This window comes from Exophiala aquamarina, assembly GCF_000709125.1.
Source record: "Exophiala aquamarina CBS 119918 chromosome Unknown aczIA-supercont1.3, whole genome shotgun sequence".
NCBI lineage: Eukaryota > Fungi > Ascomycota > Eurotiomycetes > Chaetothyriales > Herpotrichiellaceae > Exophiala > Exophiala aquamarina.
Genome location: NW_013550585.1, coordinates 585,803 through 599,250, shown reverse-complemented (window position 1 = coordinate 599,250; position 13,448 = coordinate 585,803). Strand labels below are relative to the sequence as shown.

At 53.5% G+C, this 13,448-nt stretch overlaps 6 protein-coding genes across 6 annotated transcripts; 2 read left to right on the top strand and 4 right to left on the bottom strand.

Moving 5' to 3' along the window:
* Positions 1 to 2,116: 2,116 nt before the first annotated feature.
* A1O9_03808 (uncharacterized protein) lies at positions 2,117 to 3,331 on the bottom strand (the record flags this gene model as incomplete). Its single annotated transcript, XM_013406101.1, has 4 exons — positions 2,117 to 2,244; positions 2,323 to 2,495; positions 2,589 to 3,211; positions 3,281 to 3,331. 4 exons carry the CDS (start codon positions 3,329 to 3,331, stop codon positions 2,117 to 2,119), a joined length of 975 nt encoding a protein of 324 aa, XP_013261555.1.
* A 1,188-nt stretch (positions 3,332 to 4,519) lies between these two features.
* Positions 4,520 to 5,710, top strand: A1O9_03807 (galactose-1-phosphate uridylyltransferase; the record flags this gene model as incomplete). The annotated part of the gene is made up of 1 exon (XM_013406100.1): positions 4,520 to 5,710. The coding sequence occupies one exon, from the start codon at positions 4,520 to 4,522 to the stop codon at positions 5,708 to 5,710; it is 1,191 nt and encodes a 396-aa protein (XP_013261554.1).
* A 3-nt stretch (positions 5,711 to 5,713) lies between these two features.
* On the bottom strand, positions 5,714 to 6,219 carry A1O9_03806 (uncharacterized protein; the record flags this gene model as incomplete). The annotated part of the gene is made up of 2 exons (XM_013406099.1): positions 5,714 to 6,106; positions 6,166 to 6,219. 2 exons carry the CDS (start codon positions 6,217 to 6,219, stop codon positions 5,714 to 5,716), a joined length of 447 nt encoding a protein of 148 aa, XP_013261553.1.
* A 423-nt stretch (positions 6,220 to 6,642) lies between these two features.
* On the top strand, positions 6,643 to 7,653 carry A1O9_03805 (beta-keto reductase; the record flags this gene model as incomplete). The annotated part of the gene is made up of 1 exon (XM_013406098.1): positions 6,643 to 7,653. One exon carries the CDS (start codon positions 6,643 to 6,645, stop codon positions 7,651 to 7,653), a length of 1,011 nt encoding a protein of 336 aa, XP_013261552.1.
* A 256-nt stretch (positions 7,654 to 7,909) lies between these two features.
* On the bottom strand, positions 7,910 to 9,391 carry A1O9_03804 (uncharacterized protein; the record flags this gene model as incomplete). The annotated part of the gene is made up of 1 exon (XM_013406097.1): positions 7,910 to 9,391. The coding sequence occupies one exon, from the start codon at positions 9,389 to 9,391 to the stop codon at positions 7,910 to 7,912; it is 1,482 nt and encodes a 493-aa protein (XP_013261551.1).
* Positions 9,392 to 10,259: 868 nt separating this feature from the next.
* On the bottom strand, positions 10,260 to 12,215 carry A1O9_03803 (uncharacterized protein; the record flags this gene model as incomplete). Its single annotated transcript, XM_013406096.1, has 5 exons — positions 10,260 to 10,818; positions 10,887 to 11,308; positions 11,413 to 11,850; positions 11,915 to 12,052; positions 12,123 to 12,215. The coding sequence occupies 5 exons, from the start codon at positions 12,213 to 12,215 to the stop codon at positions 10,260 to 10,262; spliced, it is 1,650 nt and encodes a 549-aa protein (XP_013261550.1).
* Positions 12,216 to 13,448: the final 1,233 nt, after the last annotated feature.

Genomic DNA, 13,448 nt, shown 5'->3' with positions numbered 1-13,448 from the left:
CTGTGAGTAGCTATGGCTACTTTGGTATGAGCTTCCCAATGTCGATTCGGTAGCGACAGAACCACTGGTTGAGCTGTTTCGATTAAGACCGGGTCTTTGCGAAGGCATTGGCATCGCTGAAGTGACCGCGCTTGTCGCAATAGATTCACGCCTCGTTGTGGGATAATGTGAATCGTGACTGGTTGCAGACTGCCTTCGCTCGCGACGTACCCGGCTCTGTGAATAATCTTCTGGACATGAGAAGACGGGAACTGGGCCAAAAGGAATGCTCAGGCTCACCAAGGTTTCTATCATACTCATCACTTGCGCGCCATGTCGCCGTGTCATCACGGAGCTTCCGGAAAATTGGCTGGACGTCCTGAGATCCAGTTACGTCGATGACATAGTGGTTGCCCTGAAGCCGTCAGGTTCTTAGACAACGCTCCTGTCAAACCACGGATCTCCATTACCTTTTGTCGCACAATTGCCGCATCCCTTCCAAAATAATAAGAAAGGTCCGTCTCAAGCACATCTCTGGAGATGCTGCTTGGAAGGTCAAACTGTAATTTAGGCATGTTTGAGCCGGTGCGGGGCAGTCACACGGTACAAGTGTGTTGCAATATAGCTGATGTTGGTTGAGGACTATCTTGCTGCTTACCCAAAATTGTCTAGGACGGCGTGATCATCGGTGGCGAAAAACGTAGAACAAGCGGGGGAAGTCGGTCAGAAATACCTCGACCCAAAAGCTTGCGTGGTGTGAGTCCCTCGAGAGAAGAAGAGACTACCCAAAGGGCAAGGGTGGACAGGACCATGAGCAGAGCAGAAGCGGGGTATTCAATGAGGGTCGAGATCGAGGGTCTACGAAAGCAAGAGCCTCATCTGGAGCAAGGATCAAGCCAACCGGTCAGCGTGTTGCTATCTCCGCCGATGTGTTGTCAAGCTACGAGCACCCGAAGCCGCAGCCGACATTGTTATCGACCAATATAAAGGCGCAGAGTGCTCGGTTTGGCTAGCATACACACCACGAACTGAGAGGTTTGGAGGGTGCTGAGGTGCTGTCCACGGGCCGAGACCCGTGGCTTGCATTCGCGACTCGCTTGCTGCAGGGTTGGTCGCCAGAGCTGAAGACTGAAGGACATGGGTGGAAATGTCAAGAAAATGTCAAGAAATCAAAAGGCCGTTGTTTTGTACCGATATGGCGAAAAGAACAAGGCATCAGCACCAGCGTCGGGTCATGATTTGAGTTAACAGCGATCATGGGGAGCAAACTGCAAGCGCCATTTTCATGTATCATACATCAACCACCAGAGTGACCTTTGACCCGCGAGGAAGCAAAAAAGGAGCACAGAGAGGCAGATCACTCATACGGAGCAAGTTTCGGCCGCGCTAAGTCGAACTGTACCACCACCATTCTAGACTTGCTTGTAAAAACATTACGAGCCATGCAATGCAGCAATCCAAAATCTGCTTCGTGATTCATCCTGAATAATCAATCAGGCAGCAAGATCTCGTATCATATCGTTGATATGTCCTGGCCCGCCAAGGTGCAATCGAATCGAATCAGTCGAACCAAACCCAAACCCAACCTCTTTGCACGGTATCTCCCTAAGAATGGCGGCTGGCTGTCTCTCGGTTGGAAAGGAAAGATTAACAGGGAAGAGCAATTAGAAGCATCCAAGGCTGAGACCTGAGACGGAACCTGGCTCCTGTCACCGGATAGACCATGCGAGGTAGGACTGTCCTGCATCACCTCCAACAATCAGCTCAATGGTCTGATCTGGAACATCCCTAAAGCTCAAACTCTCGTGTAGGATACGGAGATCTCAAGGGCCGTTCATGGGTACTTTTACGGTGTACACAGCTTTGTATGGATGCCTTAGGGGTAGATATCCTCGGTGCGCTGGAATGCCCTCAGAGTCTGGCTCCGCATTTGATGATGATGCGTGGCGTCCTTGTCTGGGAAAGACAGGCCCGCAAAATACTCGACTGGAGCTCTAGCGGACGACGCATCCTGCCGGTGCCATCTGAAAATGCTCTCTTTCTCTCTCGAGTAGTTGTGCCAAGGGTGTCAAATTTTGGCGTTTGAGGAATGTCGTTTAATCTAAGGGGGAAAGGTCGCCCTCTCTGACTTGGACTCTCACGTGCCCATGGACAAGGCTGCGGTGGCAAAATTTCCAAAAATAAGAGCTTTACCTGTTCGTTTGTCCTGGTCCTGCATGAAGCTCTCCACTGCGAGCATCAGGTGGGTGGTGCGGACCACCAATTCTGTTCACAGTGATGCGTGGTTAGTTGAACGGCAAGGATTGGACTTTTGTCTAAGAAGAAGACCGGGAACTTCCTCACCTTGGATCTCGATGACAAAACTCATGGGCGAGTCGTTATACTCGTCGGGGCTCGTGGCGTAGAGACGGCCTTCGCGTTCGCGGATTGCGACCCTCAGGCCGACGTTCTTTTTATAGTCTGTCCAGAGGATGTTCTTGTCTGCGCCGATGGTGGGGTAAGTCATGGTTGCAGTTCTGTCGAGTTCTTGAACAGGATCTCGATCGTCGTCTTGGTGGTGGTGGTGGTGGTGGTGGTGGTGCTGCCGCTGCTGCTGAGTATGATATAACTCGAGCGCTCTGTCCTGCAGCCACTGCTTCCACACCCGCATGACGCCCTGTCCGTGCTGGACGATGTGCGCACTGCTGAGGAAGACGCCTCTCCTAGGCCCAAAGCGCACCAGCTGCGGATATGCGCAGAACTGGCCGAACAGTTCGTCGGCGTCGAGGTTCAAGATGTGCGAGACTTTGGTCGACCCTCCGTCTCCGCTGTCTGCATATATGGGCTGACTGGTCTCCCCTGTGGGCAACTGCACTGGTGCGGCACCCGCGATGCGGCGCAAGGGCATTGACGCCGTCACGCTCGGTCGCTCCGGCCGGAACCGGCTGTATAATGCGCCCAATTTGGCGAGTCGCCCTTCCTCGCTGGCGCAATCTTCATACAGGCTGCCTTGCCCTTCGTGCTTGGAGCTGAGGCCGTCCGTGCCCAGATATGTACAGTACAGGTATGTGTTGCCGCCCGAGGTCCGGCTCGGATGGTACGCTTCGAGGATGAGTTTACAGTCGGGCAGGGCTGCGGCGAGGAGCAGGCGGAAATGCAGGATTCGCAGGATCAGCGAGTGGAATCGTCGCGACACAACCACCCACACCAGCAGTTGGTGGGTTTCGAAGGTCGATAGGATCGAGACCATAATCTAGACGTTTGTACCATATCGCATGAGAACAAGTGTGTTTCCTGCCTAGCGAGTGTTCAAGAAGCATACCTCATTTGGAAGAACGTCCAGCGTCGCTGGATCTAGGCGAACAGCCGCCATGTTGGAGGAATCGGTCGGTCGCTGCTGGGCGACCTGCGCCCCGCGCCCCAGAAGTCCCGATTGTGCCGTAGATGTGTATGTGCCTAGCGATGCATCACAACGTGCATGGACTCGTGCAGTGCAAAGCGGACAACCTGATTATACAGCAAAGTGAAACTACCATTTAATTGTTTAGTGATAGAGACAGAGAGACGCAGAGATGGAAATCCGAGGTCTACCGGATCGATTGACTTTCCATCAGGTCAGCTCAGGCCATGTCATAGCCTCCTAGTTGGACCGCCGACTTCGCTCTCGGTAGACGGAAGGATCGAGTACTTTAGCCTCCCAGCGTCTCTGTACGTACGGAGCCCTCGTAAGCCCGCTTAAGCCTCCAGCAGCCGCCGCTCGACCCTTACGGAGGCGGCATGTCATCCAAGCCGGGTTAGGACTCAGGAGCTCACCCAGAGATACTTTGAACCTTGTGGCTGATAAGGGATAAGGACTGCTTGGCGGGGTGTCCCCCTCGTCCACGGTGGCATAGTCGCCTAGACAGTCTCCTAGACAGAGGCCTCGGGCCTTCTCCAAGCCTATCTACATAGACAGCTAACCTCGATCAGACTGATTCGTCCTTTGTTGCAGCCTATCGGCTAGGGGCCATCGTTGACGTCAGCGCTCATGGCTATGGCTAGGGCCAGCTTGAAGACAGCGTGGTGCACGGTGGGCGATCCCTCTATTCGTGTCTCCCACCGCGGGGCGGATAGGTAGTTAGGCCTAAAGATGAGGCCGCATTAGAAGAAAATAACAAAGGGTGCAACGGTGAAAAGAAAAGATTATATAAACCCAAAAATAAATTCTTTGGGTTCCACCCATAATTCAGGCTAAGCATCCACAAAGGTGGTATCCAGCCAGCTTCGATGCCCGCCGCATTCCCAGAACTTTGCCTCCATCACTGGAAACCAGCGGGCACGTTTCAGTTTTCCGCACGGGTTTCCCGCCAGCTGTGTTGGGGACCACCGCAGCTCCTGTAATATCTCCAGTGTGGGCGGCGTGCGCGGAAAACTGATCTTGTGGTGATCCGTTTGCCCAGAGTTGTGGGTGCTGTATACCCAGTAGAGACCTCTATATACCGACGACAACGCCTGTCTGTCGAAGCGGAAAACATCAACTACTGCTTTTCGAAGAACACAGTCAACAGCTGCGTTTGCCAGGATGCCCGCCCAAATCCTAGACGACATTTCTCACCGGCGTTATAACCCCCTTCGCGGGAGCTATGTACTAGTATCACCCCATCGCACCAAGCGGCCATGGCAAGGTGCGCAAGAGAGTCCTGGGACAATCAATCTTCCAGTCTACGATCCGAAATGCTACCTCTGTCCTGGAAACACACGAGCGTCGGGGGACCGGAACGAGCAGTACGAAAACACATATAGCTTTGTCAACGACTTTAGCGCCGTCAAGGAGTCACAGGCCGACTATACTCCTCCGGACGAGCCTGGTAGTCTTGCCGGCCTGTTGCTCCAAGCAGAGCCGGTCAAGGGTAAATGCTATGTCCTCACCTTCAATGCTGCACATAACGTCACGCTGGCGGATATGTCGCCAGAGGAGATCGTGCCGATCGTGAAGACCTGGACCGATATCTATGCAGCGCATCTGTCGCCCAAGTCTCCTCTTGCCGCTCTGGCGAAGCCTACACATCTGCCCCCGAGCTCTCATGCTGGCCTCACCACGCCCCATGAGCAATATAGGTGGATGCAGATTTTCGAGAACAAAGGAGCGGCGATGGGCTGTTCGAACCCTCATCCTCATGGGCAGATCTGGACTACGACAGCCATGCCTGAAGAACCAGGTCTCGAGCTGGAGAACTTGCGGAAATACCATCGCCAACAGGGCGGGGTACATCTACTGGTGGATTATGCACGACTAGAGCTGGAGAAACAGGAGCGAATCGTCTTCCAGAATGATACGTTTCTGGTTGTCTGTCCATGGTGGGCAACTTGGCCGTTTGAGACCATGATTCTGCCCGTCAAGCACTTGCGCTCTCTGATTGAGCTAAACGACAAGGAGCAGTTCGACCTGGCCGAGGCTATTGCCGAGGTGACTCGCAGATACGACAATCTCTTCGAGACCAGCTTCCCATACAGCATGGGCATCCACCAAGCTCCACTGGACGGTACGGAGGAGGAGTTCGAATGTTCCAGTCTCCACCTTCACTTTTACCCGCCGCTTTTGCGCAGCGCGACGGTCAGGAAGTTCCTGGTCGGCTATGAGATGCTGGGCGAGCCACAGAGAGATATCACCCCGGAGCAAGCAACGGTCCGCCTGCGGAATTGTGGAGGAGAATTGTACAGGAAGAAATTGCAGAGCCAAGGAGAGCAGGGCTCAGGCAAGACCGAGGCTTGATCGCTACCTCACGTAGAAATTATACTGTGCGATGCTCCAGATTTCTCCGATCAGGGCCACACACACGGGTGCCAGCCAGGGGCCAGATGGAGGGCTGGTCTTGTACACGAATGCCTCCAGCCCGAAGTGAACCAATCCCACCACGTTGGTCAGCATTTGCAGCTGGTACCACGCTGGCTCATTGATGTGATATGCGGCAAAGATCCTCACTATTCCAACGGCTGCGGTCCACGTTCCAAAGGTTCTCGAGGAGAGGGGCGTAGCTGGGGAGGTCGACGCCACATCTGAGGGCGTGGATCTGGAGCTCTTCGAGGCCGCCTGGCCAGGGTAGACACGGCGGGTGTAGGACATGGTGTTATAGCACTGAACAGCATTTCCTAGGGCAGTAACACCGACCTGCAAGCCCGGTCAACACTTTTGCCCTGGGGAGAGGAAGAGCTACCTGGGCCACCCACGAAAAGGACGAACAGAGGCAGATAGCCTTCGGATGCGGGAAGGAAGGATGCCATGATGGGCTTCTGCGATGTGAACGGGATTTCCTTGAGCTGGTAGATTGCCAGATGAGTATAGTAGAACTCGTCAACCCGTAGACGGAAGCAGTTGGGCGCAGTTGCTCCAGATCCTCCAAACAGGGGAATTGATTTTTGTTGACGAGGGCGGATCTCGAAAAAGAATCGTGTGTCAGACAAGGATAAATATGCACCTGACTGGGCGCCAAGCCACACCTTTGTCATTCTGTCAGACAACATGTATAAGCCCCATCACCAATTCCTCCGGGCCTTGGGACTGCTCAACGACCAGTCCACCTCATCCACCTCTTCTGTGACCTACACGTCTTTCCCTTTAGAGTTGATCTAGTATAGCCCAGAGGCAGACTGTCCCCTATCCCAATACTCGCCCAGGCTCATCTTAAGCACTGATCTACCGTCGATATGACACTCGACCTAGGGCCGCTCGGCTATCAGTCGATTCCTTCTGCTGTTCTCCTTGGAATCGGAGCCCTCACAGCTGCGTCCATCTCATGGACAATCCTCAGAGTTCTTCTCAGTACATTCGTCCTCCCTGGACAACCCCTGTCCAAGTTTGGTGCCAAAGGAACTTGGGCGGTCGTTACAGGAGCAAGTGATGGCATTGGTAAAGAGTTTGGCTTACAACTGGCGGAGAAAGGCTACAATGTCATTCTGGTATCACGCACAGCTTCCAAGTTGGATGCGTTGAAGACTCAAATCAAGTCCTCTTCACCCAACGTCTCGGTGGAGACCTTGGCTATGGACTTCTCCCTGAACAAAGACTCCGACTATGCCGCTCTGGCGTCTCTGGTACAAGGCAAACAAGTAGCCATCCTGATCAATTCCGTCGGGCAGAGCCATTCAATCCCAGTTGAGTTCGCTGAAACTCCATTGAACGAACTCACCAACATCATCAATATCAACTGTTTGGGTACGCTCAGGGCCACCCAGAAAATCCTACCAAGCATCCTACCACAGAAGCGAGGGCTCATTTTGACTATGGGATCATTTGGTGGCCTGACCCCAACTCCTCTCCTGGCTACCTATTCCGGGTCCAAAGCCTTTCTGCAACAATGGTCAAATGCTCTGGCATCTGAACTTTCATCCAAAGGTATTGATGTTTACTTTGTCCACTCGTATCTTGTCACATCTGCCATGTCCAAGATTCGACGCTCCAACTGGCAGGTCCCAACCGAAAAAGCTTTTGTAAGGTCTACACTGGGCAAGATTGGCCGACGAGGCGGAAGTATTGGATATTCATACAGCGGCAGCCCATACTGGAGTCATGCTCTGATTGCATCGCTCATTACGGGCCTTGCAGGCTCTTTCAGTAGCATCGTGTTGGGCATAAACAGGACAATGCATGTGGACATCAGAAGACGGGCCTTGAGAAAGGCGGAGCGTGAAAAGGCCCAAGGCAAGAAGGCTGCGTGAACCATACTCGAATCATATCCGTCATCCTTGCCATCAAAAGCATACGCATCATCAAGATGTCTCCAACAGCGACCAAGGCGTTAACGGAGTGCAGGAGCAGATTGCGCTCCAGAAGCAGTCGTTTCCCTTAATTTAATTCAATTGATCGGCCAGACCAGTTTGAGCACTTTGTATTCATAGCGGCGATGCGGCCCTCTATCAGCCGCCACGGATGAAAGCATATACAGCAGGTCAAAATATCCCCAACAACTACTACTCAACGAGATCCAAATACTGCTTGCGCAGATGGATCGTGCAATGATATCGTTTTTGTCACCAAGAACTCCCTAAGGCCATATTTCCCATTATTTCGTCCCCAACCGCTTCCTTTCGCCCCGCCAATCGGCGCGGTTGATTCATCATACTCTGTCATGGTACCGATATGGACTTGTCCACATTCTAGCTGTTGTGCTACCCTGAGCGCAGCAAACATGTCCTTGCTGTGAACCGCAGCATTCAGGCCATACGGGGTATCGTTTGCGAGCCTAATAGCGTCGTCCTCGTCTTCGGCCACGTACAGAGTCGCTGACGGACCAAAAGTCTCGTCGGCATAGATCGCGTCCTTCGCTGTCACACCGGTGATGATTGTGGGCTCGAGAGACGCATTGCTGTCTCCATTCCATTGGTTGCTCCCGGCCACGAAAGAGGCTCCATTCTGCACTGCGTCAGCTACCAGCGAGTGTGCACGTTTCGCAACTCCCGTGGACACGGCGAACCCTGCACCGTCCACATGCTGTTTCTCCACTGCACGTTTCAACGCGGCAGAAAACTCAGCTGCCACATCGCGAACCACGATAATCCGTTCAGTCGACATGCATATCTGGCCGTGGTGGAGAAATGCACCCACAGCACATAGTTGGGCCGCTCGTTCGAGGTCCGCATCTTTCAATACGATCGCTGGAGCCTTCCCACCCAGCTCCATGAGCACCGGTTTCAGATATTTGGATGCCAGCTGGCCGATAATCGCCCCAACAGCCGCGCTCCCAGTGAACTCGACCTTTCGAATCGCCGGGTCCGATATCAGCGCCTCCGTGACGGCCGGGGAATCTTCTCGTCGGGCTTGAAGCTGATTGAGCACTCCATTCGGGAGCCCAGCTTCGACAAAGGCTTCGACTAGGGCATGGTGAACCCCCGGCGACAGCTCCGAAGCTTTAAACACCACCGTACACCCAGCCCCAATTGGCGCCGCCAGCGCGCGCGCGGCAAGTACCATACTGGCATTCCAGGGAGCAATCGCCAGCACCGGGCCCACGGGCTCCTTGAAAACCATACAGAACGCGGAGCTGCTCTCCCCCGGCGGCAGCTCGCCGGTGCACTCGGCCGAAATGTGCGACGCGATCTCGCGGATCGCCCTGCACGCGAGACCGATGTTAAAGCGCGCCCAGGACTCCGCGCAGGACGTCTCTTGACGCTGCAAAGCGATGAAATCCTTCTCGCGCGCTTCTATGTTCTGCGCGACGCGGAGGAGAAGGTCTCGACGGAAGTGGAATGTCATGTTCCGCCACTCCTTGAAGGCGCGGTACGCGACAGCGGCGGCCTCGTGCGCGATCTCAGCCGTTGCGCCCTGCGCATAGTGGACGTCTCGCTGCTCGTGCGCCGAGCGCACGGCGATCAGGCGACTTGGGTCTAGTGGGAGTGCCTTCCCGTCGATGTAGATCGGGACAACGGTTTGATTATCCGCACCTGTCAAGAGCGGCATGCTTGTCGGTGGTTAATAATGGTGTTTGGAAATGAAATTTTGCTCTTCTCTCAGATAGATTACCGAGTTCCAATGAATTTTGTAAAGGCTAGACTCACTGGCGTCTGAAGCATGTCAACTTCCAATGTCCGGAACCCGTTTCACTCAGCGGATATATAACCATGAGCTCATGGGTCCCCGTACCCCTTGCCCTTCGGCGTTTGACGAATCCCCAACCCGGAGATATCGCGCCCGAAAAAGGCTTGGACGCTCGGTGAAACGGTATATGTCTACATCTACCCGTATTTGGCTGGTTTCGCCCAGCCGGAGTTAAACCCGGATCCCTCGCCCTATGTATGCGGTAATGCGCGCCCGCCGACCGCAAATCCGGGGAGACAGCGGAAATCCATCCAGTCTCAACTCTTGACTTGACGTGTAAACCGGACATGGCCAATCAACCGCTACGAGTGGTTGATGTGCCCATTCCAGAGGGGGCGGGGTTGCGGTTGCGAAAGAATCCTTTTCGTACCATACACGCCTGGGGTTGGTGAAATCGCCGCCTCGGTGAGTGGAACCATAAGTGATGACTCCTTCGGGTATCTTACATACCATATTTCAGTGTTTCTGCAGTGGGACAAGGCATTTGATCAGAGGACTCTAGCTAGGATGAAATCATCTGCAGATTCGAAATGACAAGCTGCATCGTTCGCACTCGTCGTCCGAATAGCATGCGATCACGTAAATACACGATGTCGACCAATAGTGTGAGCATTCCAGGGGCTTTTTTAGATGGCTGAGTTTCGACACTAACCACAAGTCTCTATGACCTTTGCTCGCAGATCTCGCCTGGCGACTGAGTATTCGGACCGCCGAGCCTACTCAACAGCGTCTAGATCCTCGCGGCCTTCCCACGATCCTCCTCCTTCGCCAATTCCCTCAAGACACGCTTGAGTAGCTTCCCGGTGGCATTCCTCGGCATGACATCGAGGAATCTCACACCACCCGTGAGCTCCTTGAACTTCGCCAACCTCGCGCTGCAGAATGCCTTGATCGTGGCCTCGTCAAGAGCCTCACCTTCTGGCCCAGGGCGCCGCACCACATATGCCCTCGGGTGCTCGAGATTATCCGAGTCGCCTGCGTTGCGGATGCCAATCACCGCGGCTTCCAGAATCTGCGGATGTAAGAGGAGGACTCCTTCGAGTTCTCCTGGGGCGACTTGGAAGCCGCGGACTTTGATCAGCTCTTTTCGGCGGTCGATGATGTACCACTTTTTGGTGTCGGATGTGCAGTACATCACGTCTCCAGTTTTGAAGTATCCGTCCGGAGTGAAGGATGTTGCGGTCGCTTCGGGGTTGTTGAAGTAGTCGGTTATAATTGTTGGTCCTCGGATGCAGAGCTCTCCGGTTGTGTCGTACGCGGTGATGTCTTTGTCTTCATCGTCGATGAGTCTGAGGGGAACGTTGAAATCCAGTGGTCAGTGTCCCACTGAGGTCGCGGGAAAGGACGGGTAGCTTACTTGACGTCCAGGTTGGGTAGCATGCGTCCAATGCTACCAGTCTCATCCCGTTCTGAGGGGAGGAACCTTGAGGCAATGCAACACGTCTCGGTCATGCCCCAACCTTGAGTTACACCAATCTGTGGGCCGACGATAGCCTGCAGGTCCAACTGGTGCTCCTTGGAAAGAGGAGCTGCACCAGAGGCTACAGATTCGAGGCTTTTGAATGAGTACTTCCCGACGCCTGGATATTTGATCACAGCCAGAACGATGGCAGGTACAAAGAGCAGCTCCGTGATCTTGTACCTGTCAATGTTGTCAAGTAATGGGACTAGATCAAATCGCCTCATGACATACGTGACATACTCGGCGTGCAGTGGTGAGACATGCGTGAGTGGAACCATGGCTGCGTGGAACATGGGCAGGTAGCAGATGCGAATAATCTGTTGGAATTGCATGAATTAGCGCATACCATATGGGTTATTCACAACGTGGTGAATGCAGGGGCCAAATGAAAGGACACGAATCTTTGATGAACGATACCGACCTTGTACGGCGCTGGCTCCACTTCATGTGCCAGAGTATGTTGTGCGACAAAGTTGTAGTGCGACAGCGCTGCCGCCTTCGGCAGCCCAGTTGTGCCACTGCTGAAGAGTCTCGCAGCTGTGGTGGCTCTGGAGGTTTTCTCGTCGTCGAAACGGACCCAGTCTTCCTCTCCGTACTCCAGGAGCGTCGTCCACGACTTGAACCCTGGAAGAGGGGCCTGATTTGGAGTAGTGTTAAAGCTCCAGATATTGCTCTTTGGGATACCAGTCGCCTTTGCCCCAGCCGAAACAGTGCTGATCATTTCCGGCTCGGTTATCACAAACCCCACACATGCCGTCTTGAAGTGGTGATCTAGCTCATACTGCGTGTAAGAAGGGTTGGTTCCGGCGAATACACACCCTGCCCCGACGATGGCCAAAAAAAGAATGGGATAGTAGATCTGTTAGAAAAGTTAAAAGGAAGGTTCTCTCCAAGCACAAAGCATGGCTTCATCGCTCGCCCACATCATTGAATGAATGAATACAGATGCAATCGCCTGGTTTTGCGCCATTGGCCCTGAAGCCGGCGATGAGCTGTCTGATGAGTTTTCGAGCTTGTCTTGACGAGATGGACCGGGACGGATTCGCCGCATCGACATATATCTGAGGATCCGAGCTTCATCAGTGGCAATTCTCAGAAGGATCCGCTTAGACAAGATCTTGCATCTCATACCGGCTTGTCCACGTCGAATTTTTGCTCGTCGAAGATCCAAGAAAGAATATCTTTGTTGGGAATTGGAAACGTACGTTCGGCGAGGAAGGGCATTGTTTCTAATCAACAATCTCTTTTCCTTGCTATCTGCAAGCGTATGATTTTGAATATCCCGAGACAACTGGTATGCAAGGTTCTCAGAGAATGAAAAAATGTAGTGATGATCGAAAAGAGAGGCGTATGTAGTTTGGAGACGCTACCGCAGTCCTCGGCTTGGTCCTTAGTAGCCGACCATTTTATGTATACCCTGGGGGGCCCGAGGCGACCATGTTTGGAAAGCCTTAGCCCATCTTGAGGATGTAGAATACGGCAAGTCATGGTCCTGGGTATTGGGGCTGGATACCGCTTTTTCCTCTTGGGAAAGGCGGTAGCTTAGCCTCAGGCAACCATGCCGTTGGGTGCCGTTGTGTCAGGTATTGCTTATTGTACTGTTGTGCTACCATGCTATCCACCTCCTACGGGGCAGAGGTTCCGAGTGACCGTGTCCAAAGTAGACGTTTTTTGGGCGAGACACCACCGAAGCCATTGAAGCCACGCTTATCTTCTCTGTGAAGGCGTGACAGGTGATGCTGCATTGCCAATAAGACGACCCTCGTCCGCTTGGTGCTACTGGCGCTTGGGAATCCATGATAATACTCTGCGTACTTAGATCGGTGACTTGGGAGAATCTTGCATGTTTCGCTGTCGATGTCGTCCTCGGCCACGGAGCTCGGTTACTATCGTACCATGCCGATTGGTGGTAGTTGAGCGCCTTACGATGTTGGCTTTAACTTGCCCTCGCTTTCGGCGTTCAGGGCTTGAGCTAATTCGAACCTGTGCGCCTTGTCCTTATCGGCATATGGAGAGATTCGGTCTGCAATGGTGTGGGGCACATCGATCCTTAGGTCCTCAGCTCGTTCGTTCCCTCACCCGTTGTAGGACTAGGACTATGCTCTTGGATGCAATTTCCATTTCCAATTCCATTTCGATGCCTAGACGATCTAGTAGTGGAATAGCGGGGTTCAACATCGGACGTCGATAACAACCCCCAATTGGACACTGGCAACGTTGGCCATGCGTGTTAGAGGGTGAGCCGGCAGCCAGCAATACAAGGAGATAATTGGCAGGAGTTTGAGGAATGTCTGACCGCACGACTTTCTCATCTCAACTATCTTGCCGCCTCGTCATCTCGCTGCACTTTAGCCCTTTGTGATCAATGCCGGTCAGAGCTGGAAAAGCCTGCCATCATTGCAGGGCACGCAAAGTAAAATGTGACGTTGAGGAACGAGGCTTCCCGTGTCGGAACTG